The sequence below is a fragment of the Psammomys obesus genome, unplaced genomic scaffold, assembly GCF_907164565.1.
Source record: "Psammomys obesus unplaced genomic scaffold, mPsaObe1.curated_primary_1811, whole genome shotgun sequence".
Lineage (NCBI taxonomy): Eukaryota > Metazoa > Chordata > Mammalia > Rodentia > Muridae > Psammomys > Psammomys obesus.
The window spans coordinates 20,848,901-20,861,687 of NW_026585644.1; the positions used below are offsets into that span (position 1 = coordinate 20,848,901).

The window sequence follows — 12,787 nt, forward strand, 5'->3', positions numbered from 1 at the left end:
AAGCCCTCTTCAGTCACATTTCTGGGGGGACATTGGTGAAGTCTGATACAGGTATCCAGAGAGATGCAGGGTATGCCTTCTCACAATTCCTGTGTAACATCCGTGCAGCCTAATCCCAGATCCCAGACAGGCTGTGCGTGGCCAGCAGCACGGAGATCCCTAGTTTCTTTAGCCACTGCCCTCGCTGCCTGCCACCCTCTTGCCCTGTAGTAAGAGAGAGTGCTTTTGCAGGGTTCCCCTCCCCGACACTGTCCTGCATAGGAATGCATTTATTCTCATTACTGCAGCATAGCCCACCATGAGACCGACTTCCCGTTCTGCGGAGGGCCATCAGGGTGGGGAGGTGCTGCGTGCACCTGTGGGCCTCAGTGTACCTCATTCTCTTGGTCACTCCTACCTGGCAGCTGATGTTTTCCTTCTTCCCTGTGCTTATTTGATTTTTTCTCATAATCATAAACATAACTGAGATCTGACTAGACTTGGAAGAGAAGAGGGAAAATATGGGAATCAAAGCACTGCAGGGAGAGCACAGAGCTCATGGGAGAGTGGGCAGGAGGGTGGGTGTTCTCTCATCTGCAGCAGCGATGGCCTGGTGAAGGCCATACGTGTTAGATGTGTCAGCGTTGTCACAGCCAGCAACAGCGTTCCTCCTGCTCATCTTCGATTCAGTTCTGGGCCACAGCTCCCACTGGGCCGTGCTGTACCTCCCAAAGACACTCGTGTGCTAGCCAACCACTCAGTCTTGGCAATGCAGGTGACACCCTGCGACCCATGTGTGTTTGGTGCAGCATTTGCCATGGGCAGTGATGTCTTTTCTGGAAGCTTTGGGGATCATGTTCTTGGGTTCTGCAGGCAAGTGCCACAAACCATTGCTGCTGACCTCTTGTCATTTGGTTCTCCAGCTTTCCTCTTTGCCTGGGTTCTCAACATTCTTCAATCCTGGTCTCTCTTCCTCTCTTTTCATATAGTCATCTCCTCTGCACAAGATGAAAGAGGGCAGCCCCTTAGGGGGTCGGAAGATCGCTGATAAAATTCACTTTCAGACCATCCATAGTGAGTCATCAGACACTTTTAGTGACCAGTCGCCAACAGTGGCCCAGGGGCCGCCCGTCCACCATAGCAAGGCTCAGATGGAAATGCAGTTTGTGATCGAGGAGGATCTTGAGGCCTTAGGAGCTGCGGCCCCACCTTTACCAGTGGCCGAAGAGCTCAAGCCCCCAGCTGCCAGCACAGCACAGCACAGCAAGACAGATTCGCCTTCCAGGAAAAAAGGTATGGAGCTGAGCGTGGGGCTCCTAGGCTACCCCGAGGCATGCTGCCCCCCAGAGACACTCCAGGCCCCACCCAGAGTATCAAATAAATTAGAAAAGTCCCAGATCCATGGCATCTGTCGTTCTTTAAATCTTCAATCGGTGCTCTCTTGCCAAGTGAGGAGATTGGCTTGTCCCTTGTCCCAGTGTGGGCTCAGACATGTCTCTGGGTTTCCCAACCATGTCTGTCAGCAACAATGCAGCCTGAGTGGCTCACCATCCATGCTGCGCAGTGGTGATGCTGAGCCCCACCCTGGTTAGCCAGGTAGCTTGGTGAGGTGCTCTGGGTTTGTATGAACCAGCTACATAAAGGAGCAGGGAGCAGAGGAGAAGTCTGTGGACATGGTGCCCAGGGACCCACCATGCAGCTAGCTGTAGGGTGCTGTGACTTGGGAGTATCAGCAGGGAAGTGTTGAGGCAAGGTTTTGTCAGCCACAACTAATACAACTAATCGTAAACATGGTGACGGCTTCCGCATTGAGGGCTTAGAACCTGTCAGGCCCTCTGTGGATGAGTGCTATGATGCCACTGTCACACACAGAAGGGAGTTCTGCAGTGATGTTCTGGCCGGCGTCTCACTGTGTGGTTCTTGTGGGGCAGGACCAGCCATGGTACTGGGGAGCAGATGAGCACTGGGCTCAGTTGCTGTTGGTTTCTAGGATAACATGTCTCTGACTAATTTCATGCATTCTTCCAGATAAACGGAGTCGACACCTTGGAGCTGATGGCGTTTACCTGGATGACCTCACGGACATGGACCCTGAAGTGGCTGCACTGTATTTCCCCAAGAAGTAAAAGTTCTTTTCACTACTCAAACTGCTTTTTTTTTTTTTTTTTTTAGATAGAGTCTAATTATAACTCTAGGTATCCTTGAATTTGTTGTGGTCCTCCTGCCTCAGCTTCTTGAGTGCTGGGATTGAAGGCTTAAGCCATTGCATCTAGTCCTGATACCATTTTGTGTAGTCTTGAGAGCAGCCCGTTTTATGTTGGCTGATCAGTGAGAAAGCAAGTACATTGAAGGCCCACGTTTAACCTGGGCACAGCCTCAGCTCTGTGCTGTGTAAGACTGTCCCTTGTCTCTGTGTGTGCGAGAGAGAGAGAGAGGAGAGAGAGAGATGGCTGTTCTCTACCCTCTCTGCAGGAATGTGGGCTCAAGGCTCTCTGATGGAGGAGCGTGAGGCCGGGTTGTAGTGATTGGTGGGAGAGACCTTTGTATGGCCCTCCCTGGAGGGAGTCATACCCAGTCTTTGGGGGAACAATCTAGTCATAGCTCCCCTGAGGTATAGGGAGGACCAGTGCCCTGGTGGGTAACAGTGGCCTCCCAGGCACACACCTTCTCTGGGGTTTACTTCATATGAGTTTGGAGCATCGCTGGAGAATGTGACAGGCCATCCCGAGGTAGTTCTTTTGACTTTGCTGTATGTACTGATGTTTTGATGGCAAAGCTGCCCCAAGGTGACAGAGCTTCTCTGGGATGGTGCAGCTTTCTATAGGGTCATTTGATATAGTAGTAGGAGGATGGCGGGATGCTCAGAACAGCTTCTCTTCCCCCCCCCTTTCAGTGGAGATCCTGCTGGGCTCCCCAAGCAAGCGAGTGACAATGGAGCCAGGTCAGCTAACCAGTCCCCACAGTCGGTGGGCAGTTCGGGCATTGACAGTGGCGTGGAGAGCACCTCGGATGGCCTGAGGGACCTGCCATCCATTGCCATCTCCCTCTGTGGTGGCCTCAGTGACCACAGAGAGATCACTAAAGGTACTAGGCTATACGTGGCGGCACCCCCTTGTGGCTGAAGGTCAGAAGGCTCTGGAGCCCAGGCTTCTAGGATGGGTTCTCTATCTCATGGCTGTAGTTGATGAGTGCATGGAAGGCTCACTGTTCTCCAGCCCCACACGTGTGAGGTTGCAGTCAGCTGTCCTCTGAGTTCTGTCAGGATGCAAGGGCCTTCAGGCTGTTGGGGCCATTCATCCTCAGAGGTGATTGTTGAACACAGTCGGGTGTCCCCGGTGCTCAGGGCCAGCCCTGAAGAATGTTCAAGGTGAGCCCATTGGGGGAGGGGGAATAGGGGAGCAGGTGAGGGTTTCTGTAACAGAGCTTTGAGAGTGTGTGAAATCTCTGCAGTCCTACAGGAGAGAAGGTGTGGGGGGTGGTGGAAGGTTGAATCAGTTTGGAGAATTCTGGAAATGTTTTTCTGATGGGTTCCAAAGGCTGCTGTGCTGGTAGGCCTTACACATACCATCTGTCATACTGGAAATTTAGGGCTTTAGTGTGACAGATGCATGAGACCCATGGTGTGAGGTGTGCCTGAGACCCGTAGCTGGTATAGAAGCAGCGATTAGCTGTTGAATTCTTGAGCCAGACCTAATTTTCCTGAACCTTTTCCTCTTTCCCTCCACTACTGCTTTCTCTTTCCACCCCGTCCCCCAGTGGCTTGTGTTTCTAGCGGGGATTGGGTCCTCTTCTGATCTGAGTGCCACCAGCCCTTTTTTAGCAATTCGTTCCTTTTATCCTTTGCATCTTATAAGACCACAGTTCTGACCCCTTGGTCCATTATATTCCTGAGCTGTGATGGGGTAGCTGGCTCCCTGACCCACCGAAGGAGCAGTGAAGCTGGTAACTTATTGGCACTCCCTGCCTGGTATGTGCACATTGGGGTGGTGGTGGGAATTCCAAGGTCTTGTGTAGTCAGATGTGGCTAGAAGCCCCAGAGTGAACTCTGGCCTCCACTATCATGCTGAAGGTTCCTGTGGAGGCCAGTCTGGGTTGACATGACAAGGAGATACTTTTCTTCCTGACAAGTGTGATCCTCTGTGTCTGCTGTCTTCTGGGTCTTGGTTCTACCTAAAGCTTTAGAATCTCCAAGGGGAGGAGTGTGTGTGGATTGGGGCCATTGAGACTGAGCTGCGGTCAAGGGTGAAGGCATGGCGTGACTGAATGGGGAAGTTGAAGGAAGTCAGTGTTTTTAGCAGACACCCAAAGGCTCTCTGGTCCAGGGCTGAGGACTGGGCCTGCTGATCCTCCAGCCTACCTGCTTGGAGGGCCTGCTGTGGGCTTGGTGAGGCTGCCCTCCTCAGGGATGAGCAAGGATGAGCATGGTCCGTGCTGGGCCCTCCACCGCCCCGGCTCCCGCACTTGGCACAGATGACAGTAAATGGTGTTACTGCTGCCAGCACTGATCAAGCCCTCATTCTGGGCAGGATGCTGATAGCCATCTGTTCCCATCTTAGGACTCCCTGGGAAGTGGCCATGATTGTCACGCTCATGCTAATGGGGAGATCATTGAGGCTTGGGGAGTTCCATCACTCATCACTCCTCTCAGGTCACCCCAACAAAAGTGGCTCAGGCTGGTGTCCAGGAAACATTACTCTGCCTCTATATGCAGGCTCCACCCACAATGTGTTTGTTGCTGTTGTAAGAACCCCCTCTCAAAACAAACACACAAAAACAAACACCAAGCCCAAGCTCCCTCTTTCTAGGTGCATTTTGTAGGATCTGTGGGACTGTCTGATGAACTGCAGTTCATAAACTCTCAGGCAAACACATGGGAATGAGCAAGCTGAAAACTGGCCTGTTTCTTGAAGAAATACACTCTGATTTTTTTCCCCCCCTGTCCTACCACTGTTACCACAGATGCGTTTTTGGAACAAGCCGTGTCATATCAGCAGTTTGCCGACAACCCTGCTATCATCGATGACCCCAATCTTGTGGTCAAGATTGGTAATAAGTAAGTTCTTATTGACAGTCCTCTTGGCAGTGGCGCCGTACTGTTTCTGTCAGGCTGTAAGGAAGTCTCTGGTAAACTTAATTGTTGCCCTTTATTATTTGTAAAATCCTGTGTTCCCGTACAGCTTCTGTGGAGTGTGTGTTTGTGTGTACACGTTGTGTATGCCTATATATGTATATGTATGTACGTGTGCACATATGTATGTCTGTATGTGGAGGCCAGAGGTCCACACTATCTACCTTTTGTTTTGAGAAAGGGTCTCTCCATGTAGCCCTGGCTGTCCTGGAACTATGTAGACCATGTTGGCTTTGAACTCACTGAGGTCTGCCTGCTTCTCTCTCTAGTGGCTGGGATTAAAGGTGTGTGCCACCACGCCCAGCTTTCTACCTTATTTTTTGAGACAGGGTCTCATGGTTTGGCTGAACTGGCTCACAAGCAAGCACATGGTATCTCCCCTCTTCACCTCCCCAGCAGGTGGAATTATGGGCCTATACCACCAGGCCTGGCTTTTTGTGTGGGTGCTGGGGATCTGAAGTCAGGTTCTTCGCTTTCATGGCAAGCACCTCAGCTACTGAGCTGTCTCCCCAGTCCCGCCTTGTGGATTTTAATATGCGCCTGTACCAGACCTTGAAACGGACCATTCTATGTTCTTGTGCAGCTGCTGGGCTGAGATTCTTGTGAGTCTTGTGGAGTGTGTATGTGTCTGTGTGTGTGTTCAGTGTAAGTGTATGTGTGTAGTGTGTGTATACAGTGTGTGTATGCATATATATCATACATGCTCAGATATACATATACATACATGTGTATGTACACACATGTATATAAAATACATATGCGTATATATTTATGCATATATACATGTACATGCATGTATATATGTATATATGAACATGTATGTGTATGTATCTGTGTATATGCCTGCATATATATATATATATATATATATATATATATATATATATATATATATATATATATATATATATGAGATATGAGTGTGGTGCTCAGAATGTGGAACTTTGACCCTGTCTGGTCCTAGTTGCAGTGGCGTAGATGCCCTTTAGTTTGGAGACATCACCATCTGAAGTCTTGTGGTATGCAGAGGTGTCTTCAGACTGTCGATAGACTTTCCCCCACCGAGAAGGTTGCAAGTGTTTTATGTATTGACTTAGAAGGTTATGGAGTAGTTGCCTGTCCTTTCTCTAGGAAGCTCAGTGGGACATGGTTTAGAGAAGGACCACACAGTGGGACTTGGCTGCTGCCCAGCTAGTGGATGTTCGTGTGTTCACCTTACTGCCTTATCTGCTGCTGACCCTTCACCTGCACCATGGCCATGAGGTGAATAGGACAAAGGGAGGTATTGTGTAGATAGGGCTGATGTGGAGAGCTGGGAAGGGAGCAATCACACTGGCTTGTTCAAGGACTTCACTGTGGCTCCCAACCTTTCCACGACACTTCACATGGCAGTAGAAACGCTTTCTGTCTACACCCTGTCCTGACACCATCTCCTTGTCTCATTAGGTATTACAATTGGACAACAGCAGCTCCGCTACTTCTGGCGATGCAGGCTTTCCAGAAACCTTTGCCAAAGGTGAGCGCTAACACGATTAAGAAAATGGGCCCAAGGAGGTATGGGTTAATGGGGGAATCACAGTTTGACTTTAGAAACCTGAGGCCATGGCGTCTTGATGCTCAGGAATGCCCACATCAACATTTAAAATGTCTCTCTCTTGTACTTTATGCTTCCCTTCCTCACCAGGGCAAGACTCTCAAACCATGGTATTGTAGGCACTTAATCCCACTCCTAACGCCTGCTATGCTAGGATTACAAGTGGGCGGAGAGGGGTAGACACTAGCTGCAGAACCAAGTGAGGCTGAGGAGAGAAAGCATAGCGGTGGAAGGGTGGGAAAGGAAGGGCACTGGGGCAGGTGCAGGGGCCATCACTGTCATCAGGTGTTGCTAAGGAGCCAGCCCTGTGCCTGGTTCTCCAAGGCAGGAGTAAGGATGGGGCTTGAGTAGCTTAGAGCCTGCAGGTGAGAACAGGGGAGTAGCTGCAGGCCACAGTGAATGAGGAAGGCGGACCCTCCAGCCACACAGTGTTAATCTCCTCTTCCACTTGCCTGGAATTGCTCAGTTCTTCTGTGTCCAGTCTTCCTTCTACATTTTGAACATGTTCTTTGGGCTGTGGACTCACAGTTTTTAGACAGCCTTGTGCTTGGCGGCCAAGGCTGTTGCATTCTGTCAGATCGTCCTAGAATTTGAGATTCTTAGGGGTCAAATCACACTTTGTTTAGTCGGGGCATGCCTTCTGTGTGTGCTTTAGTTTGCGGATGGTGGCTATGTATTTGGTAGCCCTTTTCCGTATTTGTGGGCCCACCTGAGGCATGCTCAGTAAAACAATTTATGTTATGTTCCTGCCTGGTTTTTTTCCTTGTATCCACATCCCAGGGTACAGCTTACAAAGTAGTAAGAAGAGAAAGAGTAGTACAATAGAGATGCAGCTTACAGAGGAAGGGGCACACAAGGCTGCAGAATGGCACAGTCCCTGCCATTGACCTGCTATGACCTAGTGGGTTAGAGCTTTGGGGCTCTGCTAACAGTGTTTTTCTAACACATGATTTTCTAGGGAGCATTTAGTCTTTATTATGCTGTTGGCCACATAGCTGGCATGTTAAAAATGGTCTCTCATCTTCATTTGTAAAACCCCCTGCATTGTCTTCTAGTCTTTCCTTTTATTTTAAATCTTTGACCCATCTGTACTTTATCCTCAGAGTAATTGAGGGAGACTTGGGGACTCAAATCACTTTTCCCTCCTCTCAGATGATTACTGAATCAGGATCCTTTCTGTTATGGAAAATATTATCAGTAGCTTCAACATGGATTTAGTATCTTATTGATAATAGAGGTAATGTTTGGCAGGTTGTTGAGTCAATGCCCTATGACTTTTAGCGGCTCTGTGATTTTCGGTGACCATACTTCACACATTTCCTTACGTAAAAACATCTGGAGTAGAAATGGAGGCAGGAGGATCCTTTATGCTTCATTGCCCGAAGCTTGGTTACTTCTATACTGGTTCTTGGCAATGCGACAGAATGAACATGGATGGCACAGTGCAAGTGGGGTTTTTGTCTCAGGAATCGGGCATACATCCCCTCCGAACTTGTTGCAGCCTGGTTCTGGACCACAGTTTGGAGGGAAGCAGGTGCTTGACTCACAGGGTCACCCCAGGGTCACCCCAGTGCCATTGTTAGGTAGCTTTCTGCTTGATGATTGGTGGTGGTTGTTTCATTTCCCTAAGAACTGAAGCTGGTTTCTCAATCTGAACTTTAGATTTTCTGTTCCAGTGCTGTGTTTACTCACGAACCAACACTGAGCCTTGTAGACTGCTATAGATTTAACATCCCTGCAGGACTGATGCCTGCTCACCGTAATCCTGTCCCAGGGTTTTCTTTGCTGCTTTTGTTTGTTGGTGAACCTTAGACTCCATCTGAAAACTGTAATCCTGTTAGGTATTTTCTTTTAGGTTGTGGGGCTTGTTTCTGTGGATGGACTTGGTCAGGGTGGAAGAAGAGGGCAGATAGCGTGTCTGTAGACTGCTGCCGTGAGCATTGTGTGCCGTGCACACATTTTAGTGGGCTTGGCTTGTACTCTGGGGCAGATGCAGATCTTTTTTAGTAGAAACTGCATATTTGAGGCTGAATCTGTGAATCATTTATCTGTCTACCTGCCTGCGTCCTGTTGGGCTGCAAGACTAAGTCTTTCTTCATTAGCTGAGGTAATAGCTACTTAGTCATTCTAAATGAAAGAAGGAAAATTAGGTAACATTTGCCTGGCCCCCCAAATAGCCTTAGGACAGATGTTACTTCTTGGAAATGTCTATAAAATTATTATTTTATATTTAATCTCCCCCATCAAACTTTGATGTATTCAAGGGGTCCATGTGATTTTTGTCTTTAGCCCTTGGTTTTTAAATCAGTCTGCTAAAGTTGGTCAAACTTTGAAGACATATATATTTAAAAAAAAAAAAGCCTTTGTATTTTGACTTTTGTTTTACAGCTTTCGGATCCTGTATCATAGTGATCATTTTTTTAATTTATTTTTATGTTTTATTTTGCAATCATTGTATTGAAGCTAATACTATTGTAATCAGTTAGCCATTTTAATTTGAAAACTTAAGATCTACTAACCACTAATGGTTTCTAACACTTTCTTTCCTGTTGTTGTTGTGTTGTATTTTGTTTGTTGTTTGTTGGTTCTTTTCCCATCTTCTTAAGTCTTCATGCCTCGGTTACCTCCACGTGATTGTGGACGCCATTAGGTTCTGCCTTTCTAAAATTTTCAGCCCACCCACAGTATGTTGCGTTGTTTTATTTATTTATGTTTTTCGTCTCCTCCTTTGATTTGCACGTACGTTTTCTTTTGAGTGTGCTAAGTTGATTTTCTTTTTTTTTTTTTTTTCTTTTTTCTTTTTGGTTCCATTATTTATGTTACCATCCATTTAAAACAGGCCACTGTGGAATCCATCATGAGAGATAAGATGCCCAAAAAGGGAGGAAGATGGTGGTTTTCCTGGAGAGGAAGAAATGCCACAATCAAAGAGGTAAGCAGAGAGTGGGATGTGGCAGGTGTACCCAGTAGGGTTTGGTTTCGTGTAGTCAGGTTTACGCCCATCAGTTTGTGTAAGTGAAATAGATGCAAGCCATGATACCGGGTTTCGGTGAGTTGACCCTACTGCAGAGGGGCCACAGGAAGAAGGAGGAGGGGCCAGCAGAGCCTGGCTTAGTCACCCTCTGGCTTACTGACCCAGGTCAGGTTGTTCTCGCACTCTGCATGTCTTTATCAGTAAGAACATGTGCTGGGCAAGCATCTCACTGCTGGGACAGAACACCTGACAGCAGCAGCGTCAGGGAGGTCGAGGTTATTTTGGCTCACAGTTTGAGAGTAAGGCCCACTGAGGAGGAGATATGAAGGCAGCAGGAGCTTGCAGCAGCCTGTCACATTCTCTCCACAGACAGAAGGCAGAGAGATAAAGGCTGGTGTCCAGCTGGCTCTCTCCTTTCATCCGAGGACCCCAGATCATGGGGTGGTGCTGCCTGCATTTAGGGTGGGTCTTTCCAACCTAGATCTTGCCAAGTTGACAATATTAACCGTCTCAGAAGGGTTTCATCATAGCTTATGTTTTAAAAGATGTTATGCTGATGAGGATAACTCATGAGTCTTGCCGTGGCTGAGCCTTTTTAGTCACATATCTGAAGGGTCAGACCTGATGTGTGTGGATTTGATTGTGATCTCCATGAAAGGCCCTGGTTTTTGGGTCTTTCTCTCCATCTCTCAGCCTGCACACCTTCCTTGCTTGGCCTCCAGGCTTTTCTCCCATCTTTCTTAACTGCTCCTCCTCTAGCCAGCCCCACAGTGTATCTTAAGGCTCTCTTTTCTGCTTTCATGTCCTGGTTTTATCCAGTGCATATATTCACACGTGCATTTAGGGGCGCCTTCATATCTTATTTTCAGACCAGACAATCGTTTATATTCCACACCCATTTATCACTCAGCCAGTGAAGCAGAAGCTTCGAGGCATGCACATGAGAGTTGCTTTTGGGCACACTTAGAGTAAGGACTGGCTCCACTGCCCATCAGTGGCTGGACATGGCATTTATTCACACACGCTCTATGGAAGGCTGTGAGGGCACGGATTGAGTGCTGCCGAATCTGAACATTTCCCCTTCCAAGAGTCAGACCTCCTCCCCCTCTCCCAGGTTGCCCTTAAGCTGTGTCCATTCTTGCCTCCTCTTTCTCATTCTCTGTACTGTAGTTGGATTGGCCTGTTTATGATGGTGATGTTAATTTTCCTAATTTATGTTATTCCTTGCTTAAAACTTTTATTGATGTGTGCATAGATGTATATGGTAACTAATGTGCACAGATCTGTGAGGGTGTGTGGTGCATGTATTTATGTGTCTGTGAGAGAGAGTGTTTGTGTGTGTCTGTGCTCCATGTCTGCATGGTAACAGCTTTGTATGTGTATGTCTGTGTTGTGTGTGCTTGAGCAGGTCAGAGGAGGACGTTGGGTGGTCTTGCTCTGTTACTCTCCTCCTTATTCCCTTGAGACAGTGTTTCCCACTGAATGTGGAGCTAGGCTGCCAGCCAGCAAGCTCTGGTGAGCCTCCTGCCTCCACCTGCCACAGCTCTGGAGCTACGGGTATGCTTAGCTGGGCCTGGCTCATTACCTGGGTGCTGAGTGCTGACTCAGATTCTCTTGTTTGTGAAGCAGATGCTCTTGTTCATTGATCCATCCCCTTAGCCCCTGCTTCCCAGGGCTCCTCCAGTGATGGCCGAGGTCCTTAGCATCCTACAATACGTGGTGTTCTAGGTCTGCCCTCCCTTGTAGTCCTATCTTTTATTTTTTTTATTACAATTGAATCTACCCCAGGGCCTTTACATGTGCTATTTCCTCTACCTCCCCCCTTCACTTAATTAACCAGCAACTCAGTGTCTCTTTCTTGCCAGACTAAGCTGGTCTACTATCTCTGCTTTCATAGGCCATGGCCTTTCCTTTATGAATCTTGTCAAGCTTTATAATTATACACTTATTAGTGAGACTATTTGACTAACATTTCTCACCTCCTCCACACCCTGAATTCCATGAAGATAGAAATTACCGACAGCTTTGTTTACTGTGGTGTAGGGATGTGCTATGTATTTACTTCTGAAAGGTAGTATGAAAAAAAAAAAAAAAGCAGAGCGTTCTGTAAACACTATCGGAAACATCACTGAACTCGTGATGCTGTGAGTTCAAAGGGAGAAGGTGCCTTGAAAAGCCTTACACTCATCTAATTACTCTTGGACATGCTGCTAGCTTGTCTGTGCACTGCCACCTGCTGCGTAGTCTTCAGCGGTTTGAACAAGTCAGTACAAACATGGATGCCATCCTACAGTGGACTTAAAACATAAAGGGCTTTCTAGTTTTCTCACCAGAGGGTAGAATGTTCCAGAATTTCAGGAAAAAATACATTTCAAAGACCTCTTATTTGTAGGCTATCTAGATTCTCAACAGTTAGGCTTGAGGGGAATGCCTGTCTGAAGTAAGGGGTGTTTATGAAATTATGTTTCTCTCAAGAATGGAAATATAATTGTTCATGCAGATTCATGTTTCTGAATTAGCCTCATGAAAAGTTCTTAACTGTAGTCACATCACCTACTTAAACCTGTCAACTGATGATAGATGACTGGTTATGACAGTTTATTTTTTTACTTATAAAAACAAATAGCAGCTTGGTATGGTAGTGGTGCATGCCTTTAGTTCCAGTACTCAGGAGTCAGAGACAGGACCTACTCTCAAGGTCCTCCTGGTCTACTAGCCTGGTCTAGTGAGTTTCAGGCCAGCTAGGGCCATATAATGAGGCCCTGTCTCAAAACCAAACAAAATAAAAAACAAAACAAAACCAAATCCAGTCCCCATCAGCTCATACAATTATAAACAAATCCCAACCAAGACCCTCCAAATGAACAAACAAACAATCAAACAAAACCCAATAAAGTAAAGTTGGGCATGATATTGGATGCCTATAACTTTAGCACTCAGGAGGCAAAGGCAGGAGAATTGGCACAAGTTGGTGGCCAGCCCAGGCTGCATAGTGACTGTCAGGGCAGCCAGGACTTACATAGAAAGACCCTGCATCTAGCCAGCCAGCCAGCCAACCAAGCAACCTAACTAACTAACTAACTAACTAACTAACTAACTAACTAACTAACTA

General features: G+C 47.3%; 1 protein-coding gene across 4 annotated transcripts in view; it reads left to right on the forward strand.

Annotated features, from left to right (window-relative positions):
* The window catches only part of Lpin1 (lipin 1), a 55,200-nt gene that overhangs the window by 20,596 nt on the left and 21,817 nt on the right, over window positions 1-12,787 (forward strand). For 3 of the 4 annotated variants that reach the window (XM_055625525.1, XM_055625522.1, XM_055625513.1), the window contains exons 7-12: window positions 969-1,272; window positions 2,008-2,101; window positions 2,873-3,063; window positions 4,939-5,032; window positions 6,554-6,623; window positions 9,541-9,633. In XM_055625525.1, coding sequence (XP_055481500.1) covers window positions 969-1,272; window positions 2,008-2,101; window positions 2,873-3,063; window positions 4,939-5,032; window positions 6,554-6,623; window positions 9,541-9,633 — 846 coding nt within the window. Of the gene's footprint in view, window positions 1-968; window positions 1,273-2,007; window positions 2,102-2,872; window positions 3,064-4,938; window positions 5,033-6,553; window positions 6,624-9,307; window positions 9,386-9,540; window positions 9,634-12,787 lie in introns of all 4 variants that reach the window. The other variant, XM_055625533.1, reaches the window with a different exon arrangement.